Raw genomic sequence first — 15619 nt, 5'->3', positions numbered from 1 at the left:
AAAAGTAAATAAATACTAACAAAATTGAAGGCTCAAAATATTGGTTGTTTTTGGGAGGCTATGAAGGCTGATTTATGAATGAGCAGTAATGCTGTATTGGTGAATTTTGGTGAAGGAAACCATATCTGTAATTTATCCAACATGATAATGTGAAAATTGGACTACTTAGACAATCGATTGCTATCTTGAATGATTCAATCTCTTTGTTGTCATTGACCAATATGGCATGAAAACAAAACTAGTCTTTGCTCAGTGTTCAAAAAAAAATGAAAAAACAAAAATTGCAAAACAAAATACACGGCTTTTTATAAATGTATAAATGAAATAACTTCTTAGTAACATGCTGCAGCCTAATTACAACAGAATAATTATTCTTCATACTACGTACAACACGGGCTACCACCACCACCACCACCACCATTAGCTTTATTGCTAAGGGATCAGGGCGAATTCACAACTATAATGCTATATCCAACAAAACCTTACATGGAAAAACAATGAACAATTATGACAGCGAGCGAATGTAGAAAAGGGATGAACAATGGTATAAATATAAGCTATGAACAGAGCTGCAGTGCTGCACCATATCTTGAGACCAAAACTGAAGAAACTAGTGAAGTAGAATTGCTTCCAGTCACGCACTTTCTTGTAAATCAGAAGCCATTTGGACACTGTCATCAGCATTGGTACTATTCCTAGAATTAATGTAAGAGCAAGCTGCATCTAGCATCATGCGCACCTCTCGTTTGTACTGCATGAAAACAACTCAAAAATTAAATTTAAGTTTCATTACAATCTCTGCATCAAACCAAGCTATCTGCTTTTCAAGAGAGAGAAAACATAAGGAGAGGAGATGCACCTCATCAATGGCCCCAGACTTAATTTTAGATTGCATGACACACCATTTCTTAAAGTGAGCACCTATAAAAGATGAGAGCATAAATGTAACTAGTAAAATTATCAGCAATACAGTGTTTAAAATGAAAGAAACTTCAATCAAAAACATAAGCCAAAGCAGAACAGAATATCAGCTGCAAACTAATAGCACCATTTAAATAATTTCACAAAGCTCTAGATGCATAAAGTCTCACTCCTGGAAAGTGAAACCAGCAGCAAGGCACTTTTAGAAGGAAGAATGGATAAGAAAAACAACAAAATGTAAAAGGGGGCAGAAATTGTTTAACATAGCAATATTGCCCTGACTTCCTTTGCTTTAAGACGAATTCATTAGTAAAAATAAGTTTTAACCAGCTAAAATATTTCAAAACCAGTAAAATTCAGGATCTATATCGCCGACAAACAAATAACTAAGGGAAACCGGAAAAATAATTATGAATCATTTAAATCAGTTTTAATGTAATAATAATTAGTCCAACAAAATTAAAGCAAAATAGATAGGGCCTAATAACTGTTAATTGCATATTATAAATCAGATATATCCTAAAACAATTGCCAATAGTAGTCAGGTTCTTTAAAACCTTGTACAAAGTAAATCTATATTTAGCATAATGAAAAGCTCCAAGAATATATAAAAATTAGCATGCACTACAAGAGTTAAAGAGAAAAGTAGGGTAAGGGATGATATAAATTAACAGCCGTCACCAACAAAAGTAAGAGAAAATATAGAAGCAATCAGGTTAACAAAATTGAAATCACTGAAGACTTGCAAGGAACAGCATCATTCAATTTGTTAATTCAAGTATCATGGTAAACAGAATCACAGAAAGCAAATCAGACAAATGTTATGCTGTACTACACAACCAAACAAAATAAAAGTTAGCGGAAAAGAAAAGAAGAAAAAGAATTACCAGCTTTTACGTCTATGGTAGAAGATGACTCAGAACAAGTTTCAAGACGCCACCTACAGTGCACCTATTAAAAATGCCAAACATAGGACTAAATTAATATTTTTTTTTTAAGCCTTGCTGCATGATTAGTATTTATATCAATTGGAAAAATTGTAAATGCAATAATGACTCAGAAGCAGCATACCTCAAAATAAGACCCGAATGGGACATCATGTGCTTGTTGTACTGTTTCAAACACCTAGGGTCAAAATTATGTACACCGATCAGCCCAAAAGTAGGAACAAAACAAAGAAGTCTCAATAAAGTAGGTTAAGATGTACAAAGTCATACCAATACTGTCTTGTCTGGTGATAAAACTACATGCTGCCACTCTGTCATTGCCGTGTCTGGGGGGCACATAGGGCTCTTGCATATAGAGCGAAAAGTCATTTCTCTAACTAAACCCTCGTACTCGTCTGTTGAATGCCACTGCCCTATCTGAAACAGTGAAACAGATGCATATCATATTCAAAACACTGAACAGGAAAACTACTCTCAATAAACTTTAGAAAGGACAAAATCTACTCAGTTTTGCACAAAACTTAAATTATGATGAACAGGTCACACATTCAAGGGTGAGAACTTCATAAGAAACAGAAACAAAGGTAAGCATCTTGTTACAAAAAAATATTTTTCTTCAATTCAAATTAAGACAAATCATTCTCTAAGAAAATGTTTACTCAATATCTGTAAGCTAAAACAATTAAGTTTGGCAAAGAAAACGACTTACTAGTAGCTACTGCAGCAAAGGAACATAATCCAGATTATTTTATGCTACTGAAACAATGAGGCTTACTGTGCTCTATAGCCAATGTAAATTATTGTCTACTATATGCAATTCAAGTGGTGCTAAACGTTGAAGACATTATCCCTAAATTCACATTAGAAACAATCTAGGTCTTCATTATAAAATCTCAATCAGAACACTATCTAAACTTTTGCTCATCGCCAGACTTGAATTCCCTTTATTTCTCTATCAGACAATATATGTAATTAAGACCAAATGAAGAGAAATACAGCAAGAAGACAAAGTGTCTTCTAGATGAGCACAAAATAGCATAATTCCATAGTAAATCACATAAGAGAGGCGTCCAGAAATATGCTTCAAGATGTGGCAGGCAGATTACTGGGAACACTGCTTCTGAACAGAAGAAAAATTAAAGATACATTTTACTTAACTTTGTAAAATATTAGCAAGTGAATAATAAGGTTCAACAAGCAGCAGTTACTGACAAAAAGGAATCAATAAATTGTACTTACACTAAGATTAGAATCCTTCCGTGCTGAACGATAGTCATTTATATAGTTTGAATCATCACTCAACAATAAATTAAAAAATTGTTCAGCTGTGCATGGAAATTTATCCTGAGAAAAAGTTCAAACATTTAGCAGAATTGCATGCAATACAGATACTAAAAAAAAAACAAATTACATGTGTACTTGGAAAAGATGTGTTGTCCATACATTATATATACTAACAAGCACTTCATCCTTGACAAATGGCTGAAACTTATCAGTCTTTGGTATAATTTCTTCAAGAACTTTAGGCATCGGTTGACCTGTCCGTTTTGAACTTCTATGTGCACGAAGTTCTGATAGTGCCTTAGCCTGTTCAGCAAGTTGATCATAATGGCATTAGGTAGATGAAGAGTACAAAATTAATTAATATGATATGATGATGTCATGAATGATTTTGGGGATATACAAAACAAATTTATTATTTCCAATACAGGCTGAAAATGAGTATGTTAATGAGGGAAAATTCCCTCCAAAAAACCCCACATTCTGTTTCCTTCATATCTTCAAAGTTCATACACAAGCTAAATGACCTCCACTTTAAAATCACACTGCATAGTTTCTTTTAAAGAAAAATTTAAGGGTGGATGGATCTATTCTACTAACCGCTAATAAAGGCACAATTTAAAGAAAGATTCAACAGATAACAACCTTCTTTTCAGCCTCTAGCATCAAAAGAAATTTTTTTGCAGAACGTTGCAATATCTTCAAGGCATGATTCCTGTTCCAAAATGATGCAAATTTGTACCTAACTCTCCCTGCAAGGAACAAACAAAAAAATAAGTTAATATAATGGTCCAAAGTAGGTGGCCGTACGACAACAGAGAACATTTTGTAAAAAGGATGAATTCATAATGTACATTTGAAGAGGACAATAATTCTTTATCAAACTGGATGAATTGATGAAAGAGATAATCTAGTAAAGGCCCCAGGCTTGAAACCAAGAAGAGGCCACAAATCTCAGGATAACCCTAAAAAAAACCCAAGTGAAAAGGTCATCAATACCCTCCAACCACAACATCACATGATAGTCACATCATCCCAAATAAATGGATTTCTTTGATATGACTAGACATAAATCTCTTCAATAAGAAAAGGCATACACTAATTAAATACTAACACAGCTCTTTTAGACATGAAAAATAACAATAATATAGAGAGTGTAGAATGATATATATGTGTGTATATCAGGACCCATGCATGGCTCCCTTGGTTAAGTAGGTTGTAAGAAATGATTAAACTTTGGGGGCAAAAGTAATCACACTTGTAAATGCTCCATGACAGACCCTGTACAAGCCCATCATACATCCAAAATAGGAAGAAAAAAAAATAAAATAATAATGCATAATGAAATGACCTTCAGACTATTCAGTACCAAGAACCCAAGACACATGATACACTTTGTGATACATTCATTGGTTCTTGATTTTTGCACACTTTTAGTAGGTCTAAGCATACAGTCTGCATAAATGACATAAAAAAGACATGTTCGCGATGCGTTTGTAAAAGAAGCTTCAGAAAAGGGGGGGGGGGAATCCTCAAAGAATTCTCAAACTAACATTTCAATCCAGCCAGAGGCTCAGAAAAGAGAGGTTTACACTAAGACACCATCTGTACCTATACTGTTGTTAAAAATCAAGGTCAATACAAGCCATCCTGCAACCTGTTTCTCATTTCTAACACCACTGTAATTACAGACGCACCTAGGTACCAGGTGATAGATGTCAAGCGACTTTACTAGCATAGAGAAGTGATTGCGAAGAGGCGCATCCAAGGCATACAGCAGTTTCATTACACCAAAAATGATCAATATTTGATTGACAATGACTCACTTCAATTAGGCACCAACGAATAATGAAGGACAAAAGTGCCAAAGAATCCTATCCTATTCACCTCCATGCATCTTGAGCTTTTTTATTTACATTATCTAACATTGCCAATTGACATGATGAATATCAAATGAGTGTCAAGATCCTCTCATGCAAAGATCTTCAACTGCAACAGACTTCCTCCACATTAAAAATGTATCTAACAAGAACTGAAACCGTGACGTCTCATTTGCAATGTGATGGATTTAACAGTTGATCTATAAATATCATGTATCTATTCAAAGTGAATTATGTAGTATAAAACATAAACAACCCATTCGCATTAGCTTGCTAGACACTACTCTTCCCTTCCACATAAAATTAAGACTGTTCCTAACATTCCTCAATGGTTGAAAAGGAGCTCTAAAAAAATAACTGAACCAATGCCCCCACATAAAGTTTACACATACATCATATCTGATGCTAACTGATAAGATATGCTGCAGTTGACAATGGAAGTAATCAGAAAGCAATTGACAACATTTTCAACAAAAAAGCCACTAGTTGATAAAATAACATTAATTTTAAAAGAACAGATACCTTTTTCAGCATCAGCCATGAAAATTACGAACAAATCATGCAATGAGTTTCTACCACAAGCTTTGAAATAATCCAGACTTCGAATCAATAACTAAAAGCCTAACATCATCAGTCATCACTCACCATCAGAACTTCCCAAAGGCGGTACACCTAGGCCACCAGCTCCAAGCCGAAGGATGATTGTAATAGCAGGATTAATTACAGCATGTTGGCTTCTTCGAATCTACAATGAGAAATATATAAGTTAAATGAACTTTTACTGTTTGCCAAGAAAAAGGGGACAATGACGTAAATAAGAACAGGAAAACTTACTTCATCTATGTCTTCAAAGGGAATAATCACCTGTAAATTGGACATGTATACAGCGTGAGAAATATATGTTGGCCACAAATATTAGTACTATGTTCAAAAATTCATCATAGAGAGGGCAATGCAAGCCACCAGTAAAGTCACACAGCACCATGCTTCTCTGAATTAAAATAAAGCTAAACATAATATATTATTCTAAAGTATAAAACTTTAAGCCACTAAGTAAAATCAACAGTAGGGGTCCCTCAAAAATAACATAAAATAACACAGGAAAATTCTGATAAGAATTTTAGGAATAACAATTGATAAAATAAGGGGCATGTAAAACAGTAGAAGTTATTAGATGGTTAAAATTGAATGAACTTATAGACTTTCTTGTGTTTAGCTTATGAGACTTTATAATGTTTATGTTACTATCAGACTAAATAAAGCAAAGTCAATCCAATGAATACCATTTATTCAGTACACATACAGGACCCAACATGCCACTGGTATTGTTATTTCTGTTAAAAATTCTTTTAAAGATACAACAAACACAATTCAAAATTATTTTTCTAGGATTAAAAATACAAATCCACATATATATATAATATTAAAGCACTTGTGAAGTATCACCAACCCACTTGCATATACTTATTAATTTAAAATACAGATCCACCTTTTTGTTTAACAATTTGATATTTAGGTTGACAAGTACTCAGACATATTTTAATCTTAAATTGGTATATAACGTGTAGAGGCAAGGAAACCTTTCTATACATACAATAACAAAATAAAAAGGGAATCAACTGTGATAACAAATAATTACTACATGTAAAAAGTATTGTGTGAGAAAAGAAATAACCTTCATCTGCTTAGAAAACACATTTGAGTGAAAGCAAATGTGCCAAGCGGATATATACATACGACCATGATACAAAAAAGATCTCTCTAGTGCACAGGAATAGCTGTGCTCAACAACCTGCAATATATAATCATCAAATCATATGAAACATGGAATGACCAGATCAGAAAAGAGGAAAAGACATGAATGCATTAAAAACTTTGAGTATAAAACCCACATAGTAAAGGCTATAGATTCCAGTCATTAAGCTTGGGATTTTTACAGTGGCAGAAAACCATAAACAGAATAAAGCAACATTACCAATGGCCACAAAATAACAATCACCAAGACCAAAGTAAATGCAGCGCTTTGACAACAACAATATGTTACCATTTCAAGAAGTTACTTTTGTTTCTGGACAACCTATACAAGAAACATACTCCCTTTACTTCTACTATGAGAAGCAAAATTGTAAGTTCGACAGTAATTCACCTCATCAGCGGGTAGATCAAATATCATTTGCAATGGCCCAGGCTTTTGGTAGACCACCATCGGCTCTTGCTTATCTTTTGGCCCTTGTTTATCTGGAGAAACCCTCCTGCGACCATTTCCTCCACCATAGCCATCTAAAACCCTAAGAAAAACTATTTCAGTCAATAGTGGTAAAAAAATTATGCTTACAAGTAAATTTCCAGACAACCTCAGCTATACTACGTCACGAGATCAACAAATTTCATAATATTCACCATATAATCCAGGCTCACATTCAACAACAAAAATAATTTTAAAAAAATACAAGACCACTAAACTGTACTCCTTTTGTCCCACATTAATATAGGCCATATATGACTAGAAATGGTATACAAATTTCCTTCAAAACCAAAAATTATCCTTGATAGTTTCTACAGTTCTTGAAAACAAACAATTTACTAAGATACCATGCATCAAAAATCCTAAAAAGAAGTATAGAGTAATATGGAGAATTTCCAATTTTAACTAGCTAGATATGATGAGTGGCCTATTATATTGGAACATCCCAAAATAAAATGTAACCTATTACAGTAGGACTCTGTAGGGTAGGAAATACAAATGTGTTTTAACCAATCCAGACATGAACAAGCTGATTGCTAGCATCAATAGAAGATTTTATGTGCCCGACAGCGAAAATTACACAAATTTAAGCTTCTAAACTTAAATCAAATAAAAAAATTCTAGTACTCGATACATACTCCAATTCTGAAATAAACTTGCCATTAATGGAGATTCAGAGTACTCAGGTGACTTAACAACTATTCATTATAATCCAAACTTGCTGATTATAATGTGGCTTCTAGAAAATCTTACAAAATATTAGTACAAGAGCATGCACATCTCAAATCATGTACTCCAAGGTCAGCTGACGAGGCAACAATCTATGGAGGCACCTGGTTCATCCCAACTTTTCTCCCTTACATTGTTGCCACATCATCAAGAAACATAGCTTGCAGGTTCACTAAATAAATTGCCCAGATATATTCAAATCACTAAGGAGGGTATTTTCTAACATCAAAAATGGGCCATGTGGAAAATTATTTCAGTAGGCAATAATAAACTGTAAATATTGGAGAACTTGGCTCACCAAACCAAAATAATACCTGGAAGTGTTTGTAGGAATAGCCTTAATATCAAGACAAACCTGACAATGATATACCATCAGAACCAAGCTAAAACAATGAGTTAAACAATATATTTGACAGAAAATAGAAGTTTCAGTGTGAAATACCATTCCTGAGGAGCTATCCAGTGGATGCCATACTGCCCCAGAATTATCACCCACAGAATCCACAGATACTGAAACTGAACCGAGAACTGCACTTTTCCAGATTATATCCCAGTCATAGATTGTCACTTTAATCTGCAAATAAGTTGAATACGAAATATGATTAGGAAGGAAAGGAAAAGAAGGAAATGAAAGGAAAGACATTTGTTCACAAAAAGAATAGAATAAGAAGGAAAGGCCTAAACAACATAAAGAACATATCTTTAAATGTAATATACTATGTACACATTCCATTGTCTAATACAATAATCCTCATATCATTCAATATAAAGTCTAATTACTTTTTGGCCGAAGGCTATGAGTAGCCTAGGAGGTGACTCAGGTCTGAGGCTCAATAAAGTTGCAACCAGGTAATTTATATTCCTCATTTAATAAATTTGGTGATTGATCTGCTTAATCGTCTTCTTGCCAAGTTTAAAGCTGTTGGCATTTCTGTGGATCTGAAGGTGGGGGTGGGGTTCCAACCTTTCACTAGCAATTTGCAGAGGACACAATCCTCTTCCATTCTGATGATCTGTTAGGGTTTTAAAATGTTCTGACAGCTTGTCAGATATTTGACAAGGTTTGAGGCCTTAGATTAATCAAGAGAAATCCCAAATTAAATCTTCTTCCTACATATCACTTGCTATGAATGACCCATAACCTACACTCTCACCTTACCTGGTATTCAGCTAAGTCTGTAACTTGGAACAACTTTTTGAAGCCCTATGATGCAGTGAATTTCTAGGAGCCTTGATAGATGGAAAAAAAAAAAAAAAAAAAAAAAAAAAAAAAAAAAAAAAAAAAACACACATCCAGTCATATATTTCAAGTTTCCCGTTAATAGCCCATTTATGTTTAAGTTCTCAGTTAGTAAAAACACTAATAAGGTGGGGGAAGATAAAAGTGACCTGTCTGTGGGTGGTATTACTTAGGATTGTAGGACTTAACAAGTGGGTGTCTGAATCTCCAAATCAAGTCCAGAAACATTTTATTGGCATCGAGATTAGTTACAGAATTTCTCACTTAAACCTGATTCACTTTGACATCGAGCCATTAGTGGCAGGTATGATGGTCAGAACATCAGAGGACCGGACAATGTGCGCAAGTGGGTCCCCATACCTAGCCCTCAAGGATTTTTTTGGTTTGTATGGGTAAAGAGGATGCCTTTTTCCTTTGCTTTTCTCATCTTAATAGTACCTTCTAATTGCACAAGGGTTAAAAATCATATTTCTTGGGATGTGAAGTCTAATGATTTCTTGGAACTGTTTTCAACAAAATACTCCAGATTTATTCCAAGTCTCTATATAGATTTGTTGGAAGCCTTTCTAGTGTAATCTAAGTCTGACATACAAACCCAGCCAGTCAGCCACAATGATACAACCCCCTTTCCCATCATCAAACTATGACATTATTGTATCTTGAACTCTTGATGAGTAGCAGCACATAGATCAGAATTTATTTATTAAGAAGAAAGATATAGCAAACAAAAAAAGAACCTCAAAGTATATGTATGTGTGTGTCCTCGAACATGCATGCGTATGTGTATAACTGTGTATACATGTAAATATTTATACAACTATTAGTTCATGCATAAATTCACATAATTTTAAGTTGCACCAAAGAAGCTACCTGGATGGGCAACTCATCAACAACGAAGTTAAACTCCTCTCCCCACATGGGATTTCTTGATCCAGGAATCATTGAACTGCAGTGAGAAACGGGCAAGCCTCAAATCAGCAACATAAACACACAAAACAGAGATATATAAAAACTAAGTCATCTAGCAATAGCATCAACAAACAAGTTATATAAAACCTGAGCAGCATATAAACAACATAATTAATACTGTTTATAAAAGGATAACATAACGAGATCCCAAGTGCTCACTCCCTGCCATTTTGCATATGTTTCTAAAAAAATTTAAGCTTACGCAAATGCAGAGTTACAAAATATAACCTATGTTACTACAATCAAAGAGGCAGAAATAAATAAATAAATAAATAAAAGAAAGAAAAAAATACATGATGTAGTGAGAAGTATATATTAAGAATTTATTCTTTAATGAAACATATATTTTAGGGGGTTTAAATGATTTAAGTCTCTTTTAATGCCAGAGTATGCAATATAGTGACTACATCCTACCTCAACCAGACTAACATTTGATCAGCAACTAAAAGAGTGGTGGTGATTGTCATTACGACATAGTAGGACAGATACAACACATCAAAACAAAAACCCAGTATATAAATAAGGAAACTCATAAACAATCTAATCCTCTAAATGGAAATGGAAGCAATATAGTAACGCACACAAAAGGGGATACAACTGTAGAAAATCGCATAACCCCTATGTCTAGTTGACACTGTCTAAGACACTAGCTCAAGTGTAAAAAAAATATGGGATGATGTGGCGTTCTAGAACAAGATTATGAAGTTATGATGGTGACTACATATATATAATATCTACTTTACAATTTATAAGCGGAAACAAAACAGAACAATTTTCATAATTTTTTTAGTTAAAAAAATCTAAACAACATAGCAACTCTGGTCATATCAGTGAGACGGTAAAGCTACCACCTGGCCTATAAGGAACAAATATTAATATGAACAGCTGAATATAATGAATTGACTACAATGACAAAAACACAGCAGAAGGGAATTGCCAAAGCAATAACCAGTAACCAGTGACTCGTCCTTCACAAGAGCTTCCTTGCTATGACTGTTATTTTTTTTTTCTTTTAGGTTGGGGGAGGAGGGGAGGGTGCATATTGATACGGCCTTGCCCTCATGGATGCAGAAAGGCAACTCTGTTAAGCCAATAATTGCAGGATTTCAAAATTGAATTCAAATAATTACTTATATGATCAAAATTGAAAATAGAAGCAACATCAATAGAGAAGTCTAAAAACAAAGAAACAACTTAACCTTGTTTTATTTATTCCAGAAAGCTACAATAAAAGTCCTATATTGAATTAGGCGTGATAAAACATCAAGGTATTAAAGTCAAACATTCTCATTACCTGAATCTTTTCTCTGTACCGCAAGTAACAATAGCATAAGGATCTGATGTCCCATTCAGATTTGCAGCGATAAGATTCTTTGCAGCCAAAAGCCCAACCTATAGGGTAATAGATTCAATATAAGTGGTGCTCAAACAGAAAATCAATTTTAAATCCACTCCTCAATAAAATTCCTTCCATAATGTTTGATACCTTTTTTTCCCAACATAATGAAAGTAAGCATATCACAGAGCACCCCAATAGTTTAATAACTCTAATTCAATATACAACATACATCTACATCTACATCTTTGAAACACACCGACATCCCAAAAAGGTTTAAACATTTTATAAAACAACCGTAGTAGATGTATTATGTATCTACATCTTACATAACATGTCAAAATTTACACTTTTAAAATCAGAATACATGTTTTGTCTGTGGTTTACTGGCGTTACGTGAATTCTTCAGCACATATCAAAAAAGAAAATTTGATGCCGAACCTTGACCATACCTTGATCAAGTACCCTGCGTGAGTTTGAGGATCACATTTCAGCTTGCCAATCTACAAAATAGTTGCAGAACTGCATGTCAAGAAAGGTGGAATTACTCCAAGAAATCAAACAAACAAATGTAGCATGCCCCCTAGATTAACAAAAGTATATTAGCCTATTAGGCTTCTCTAGCTGGCTGATGTTGGCAATCAATTGATACGATCAAAATTGGGGTTAAGGTACCAAGTGAAAAGCGGGGAATGCCCCAAAGTTGAAGAAGCAAAGAGAGAAAGGGAGCAAGAAAAACATCACTTATCACTGCTCAAGTGATTCTACAATTCACAAATTATGGTATTACTAAACATAACTTAAAAGTGTACTCTAGAAAAACAACGCATTCATTCTCTCAATCACAAAGACATATGAGTCACTACAATATCTTCAAAAAAATCATTCTAAACAAGTTCTATGGTCAAGATTGATAAACCATTCTATTAATGTTGAAGGCAATCAAAGAACTTACTCAAAGTCAAATCACGCCATTGTAATTCAAGACTCTAATAATACATTAAATACAATCACTAATCTTACATTACTCATTTCCTTTTCTTTACATCCTACAACAACAAGCGAAAACGATATAAAACCCAAAAAGGAAAAGCAACCTCCTACCATAAAAAAAAAAAGGCTTAAAGTAGTACAAAACCAAATTAAGAAAAGAATCAAAACAAACTACACATTCAATTTTCCACCAAACTATCCATTTCCACTATCAAACTAATCAACAAAACAACAATCCAATAAAGCAATACTTCAAAGAATATACCAAAATTTACCAAAAATAATGCCAAAAAATTACAAAAAAAAAAATTGAAAAATTGGAAGAAATCTTACTTTATCTCTCTCCTCAAGAGTATCAGCAGAACCAATAGTCTGCCCAAAACCATGGCCACTGCAATCAACAAGACTGAAGTACCAGTAAGCAGCAATCACAAAGATGGCGGCGACAAAGGTAACTTCAATCTCCCACAACGACGGAAAAAGTGAATCCAACGCCATTTGAACCATCAATCTCGCCGGAAAATCCATCGGAAAATGAAAAAACACGCCGGAAAATCGTTAGAAAAACGGTTTGAAGTGATCGATTTCTAGGGTTTTGCGAAAATGATGAAATTGATGAGGAAATTCCATGAAAAAGAGGGAAGAATTAGAGGAGAGAGAAAAATGGGTCAATTAAGGGTGGTTGGACTTTGGAGGGAGAAATTGGAATTTTAGGAAGTTTATGTTTTTTTTTGTCGGAAATTAATGACGTGGATTTTTGGTGGTTTTTATTTTTGTTTTTAATGCCGCGTAACTGTTTTTTTGACGATTTTGCCCTTGATTTTTTTATGGTGGTGTTGAAAGAAGGGGAGTTTAAAGGGGTAGTTTGGTAATTTTGAGGGGATGATGTGAAGAAATTGTAAAACGAACCGTTTGAAAGAGGATTTTGGGGGGGAGGTGGGGTGGTTTGAGTGTGTTAAGGGAGAGTGAGAATATGGATTAGCATAAACATAACGTTTTTCAAGTTCCAAGAAGGTAGGGAATCAAATCTAAATCTTTTTTTTTAATAGAAATTTAATATTTTTTTTAATTAAAATTAATACTTTTTGTAACGTGGTTCATGATTTTTATTTATGGGTTTTTAATTAATTGTTGGGAAAAGATTGTTAAAGAATACATAGAGGATGTGTCATCAAAAAAAAAAAAAAAAAAAAAAGAATACATAGAGGAATCACGCATGCAATGTATGAACGAAGAGTAATTTGTAAGTGGATGATAAAGTAGGTTAGTTGTTTTTTTTTTTTTAAAAAAAAAAAAAATGGCTTAGAACTGTTCTCTGCAGATTATTTTCAATACGATTCATTTCAATTCAGTTTTTAATTTCTTTCTCTCATAAAATATTCAGTGCAGTGCAGTTCAGTTCAGTTCACTTCAATGAATCAAAACAGGCCCTTAGATGGTTTGCGTATTAAGGGTGACACTTAAGATTTGTGATCAAATATGATTCATATTAATTAATTACACGTTAAAAAAAAAACAAATATTATTCATAATAATTTGACCTGACGCAATAACAACCGAGTTTAATAAGTTCGTACAAATTAAGATGGATAAAATACACGCATAAGCTAAAATTTGATCAAATATTATTCGCAACACTTAAAATGTATTATATTCGATTAATCATATGAGATATGCCCAGTTAAAATTTGTTTATCTGGGGGTATAATCGTCTTTTTAAATACCAGTGGAGGGGTAGATGCGTTTTTCATGTACTAGTTGAGGGGTACATGTGTAATTCCTCACCAAACAGTAAATGCAAGTTGTAAACAGTAATTGGACAACTCACCAAAATAATGAATAAATGACCACGTTTTTTCAAAATATTTACATAAATGCCACCAGATTAACAAAAATTCGTTTACCTGGCAGTTAAACTTGTATATGCCCTAATTATATTATCCTTATAGCACTTATAATGATACTACAAATGAGGCACATTCAATTCACGTTTTCACTTTATTTAGGAAAAATAAGCTAAGACAATTTTAAATGAGAAATGTAACATCTAATAAATTTTTATAAGGGTTAATAATGATACCTAGTTTCCGTTTACTTGTAAAATAAGCTTTAATTAGATGTTATAGATTTAGATAAGGTGTAGAGATGGCAATGGATCGGATTCGAATCGGGTGGAGCTTCACCCGCATCCATCCATTACTCTAATCGCTCCATCCACATCCATCCATCATCCGCTTCACCCATCATCCATATCCATCCGTCCATCATCCGCGGATGAAACGGGTGGAGCGGATGACTAATGAATGAGTATTAAAGTTGAAAAAAACTCACATAACTTTAATTTTCGGTTATTTGTACAATAGTTTTATTAATTTTATTAATTAAAAAGGAAACAATAACAATATATTGTTTGAAAAATTAATTTGCAACAAAAAAAATACATATAATTTTCTTGCACATTTTAGATTTTATTATTAAAATTCTTAGATTAAAAAATTAATATATGTTAAACGGGTGGGTGGATGATTAGCGGGTGAAAAAAGTATCATCCATATCCGATCCGATCCATCATCCGCTTCATCCGTCACCCGCTTTTCATCCATTTAATTCGGGTTTTCATCCATTTATTTATTGCGGGTGGAGCGGGTTAGTGGATATCCACTTAATATTGACATCCCTAATAAGGTGTATATATTTTTTAAAAAGAAAAATAGATAAGGTTCAAGAAAATCAGACATGTTAAGAAAAGGACATAAATAAAACACACCCTATATTAGTGGAAATATGTTATTTTAATTGATAAACCTTGCAAGTGATAATTTTCAATTCAATGGACAAAAAACATGTGTTTGAGACGGTGCGTATTGTCGTATTGTATGTAACAATAATGGTTAAATCTAATTTATCGAACACTCATATTTTATTTATCTATCTTCCCATCTAATAGCTTGTTGACCATTATTATTAACAACTTCTATATCAAGAGTACAGTGATGGATAACTCAATTGGTTATTAGAGTACGTATTCTCTCGATATCATAGATCCTAACTCCAATGGCAAGCTAATTGTCAAATTAG

General features: G+C 33.5%; 1 protein-coding gene across 2 annotated transcripts; it reads right to left on the bottom strand.

The window, feature by feature from the left end:
- Nucleotides 1-131: 131 nt before the first annotated feature.
- LOC110738733 (BAG-associated GRAM protein 1-like) lies at nucleotides 132-13069 on the bottom strand. 2 transcript variants are annotated; one of them, XM_021919151.1, is made up of 18 exons: nucleotides 12875-13069; nucleotides 12001-12051; nucleotides 11507-11604; nucleotides 10114-10189; nucleotides 8446-8577; nucleotides 8318-8358; nucleotides 7176-7317; nucleotides 6705-6821; nucleotides 5864-5893; nucleotides 5675-5774; nucleotides 3795-3901; nucleotides 3312-3455; nucleotides 3108-3212; nucleotides 2139-2285; nucleotides 1993-2046; nucleotides 1809-1872; nucleotides 860-921; nucleotides 132-751 (listed from the first exon to the last, which is right to left on the bottom strand). In XM_021919151.1, the coding sequence occupies exons 1-18, from the start codon at nucleotides 13067-13069 to the stop codon at nucleotides 635-637; spliced, it is 1782 nt and encodes a 593-aa protein (XP_021774843.1). In that variant the 3' UTR covers nucleotides 132-634. The 2 variants fall into 2 exon arrangements, with proteins under 2 accessions (XP_021774843.1, XP_021774844.1); XM_021919152.1 differs by having other exon boundaries at nucleotides 12001-12070; nucleotides 12875-12999.
- Between the last annotated feature and the right edge of the window lie 2550 nt (nucleotides 13070-15619).

This window comes from Chenopodium quinoa, unplaced genomic scaffold (genome assembly GCF_001683475.1).
Source record: "Chenopodium quinoa cultivar QQ74 unplaced genomic scaffold, ASM168347v1, whole genome shotgun sequence".
In the NCBI taxonomy this organism is placed as follows: Eukaryota; Viridiplantae; Streptophyta; class Magnoliopsida; order Caryophyllales; family Amaranthaceae; genus Chenopodium; species Chenopodium quinoa.
The sequence above is the reverse complement of the archived record's forward strand: the minus strand, read 5'-3'. Positions and strand labels throughout refer to the sequence as shown.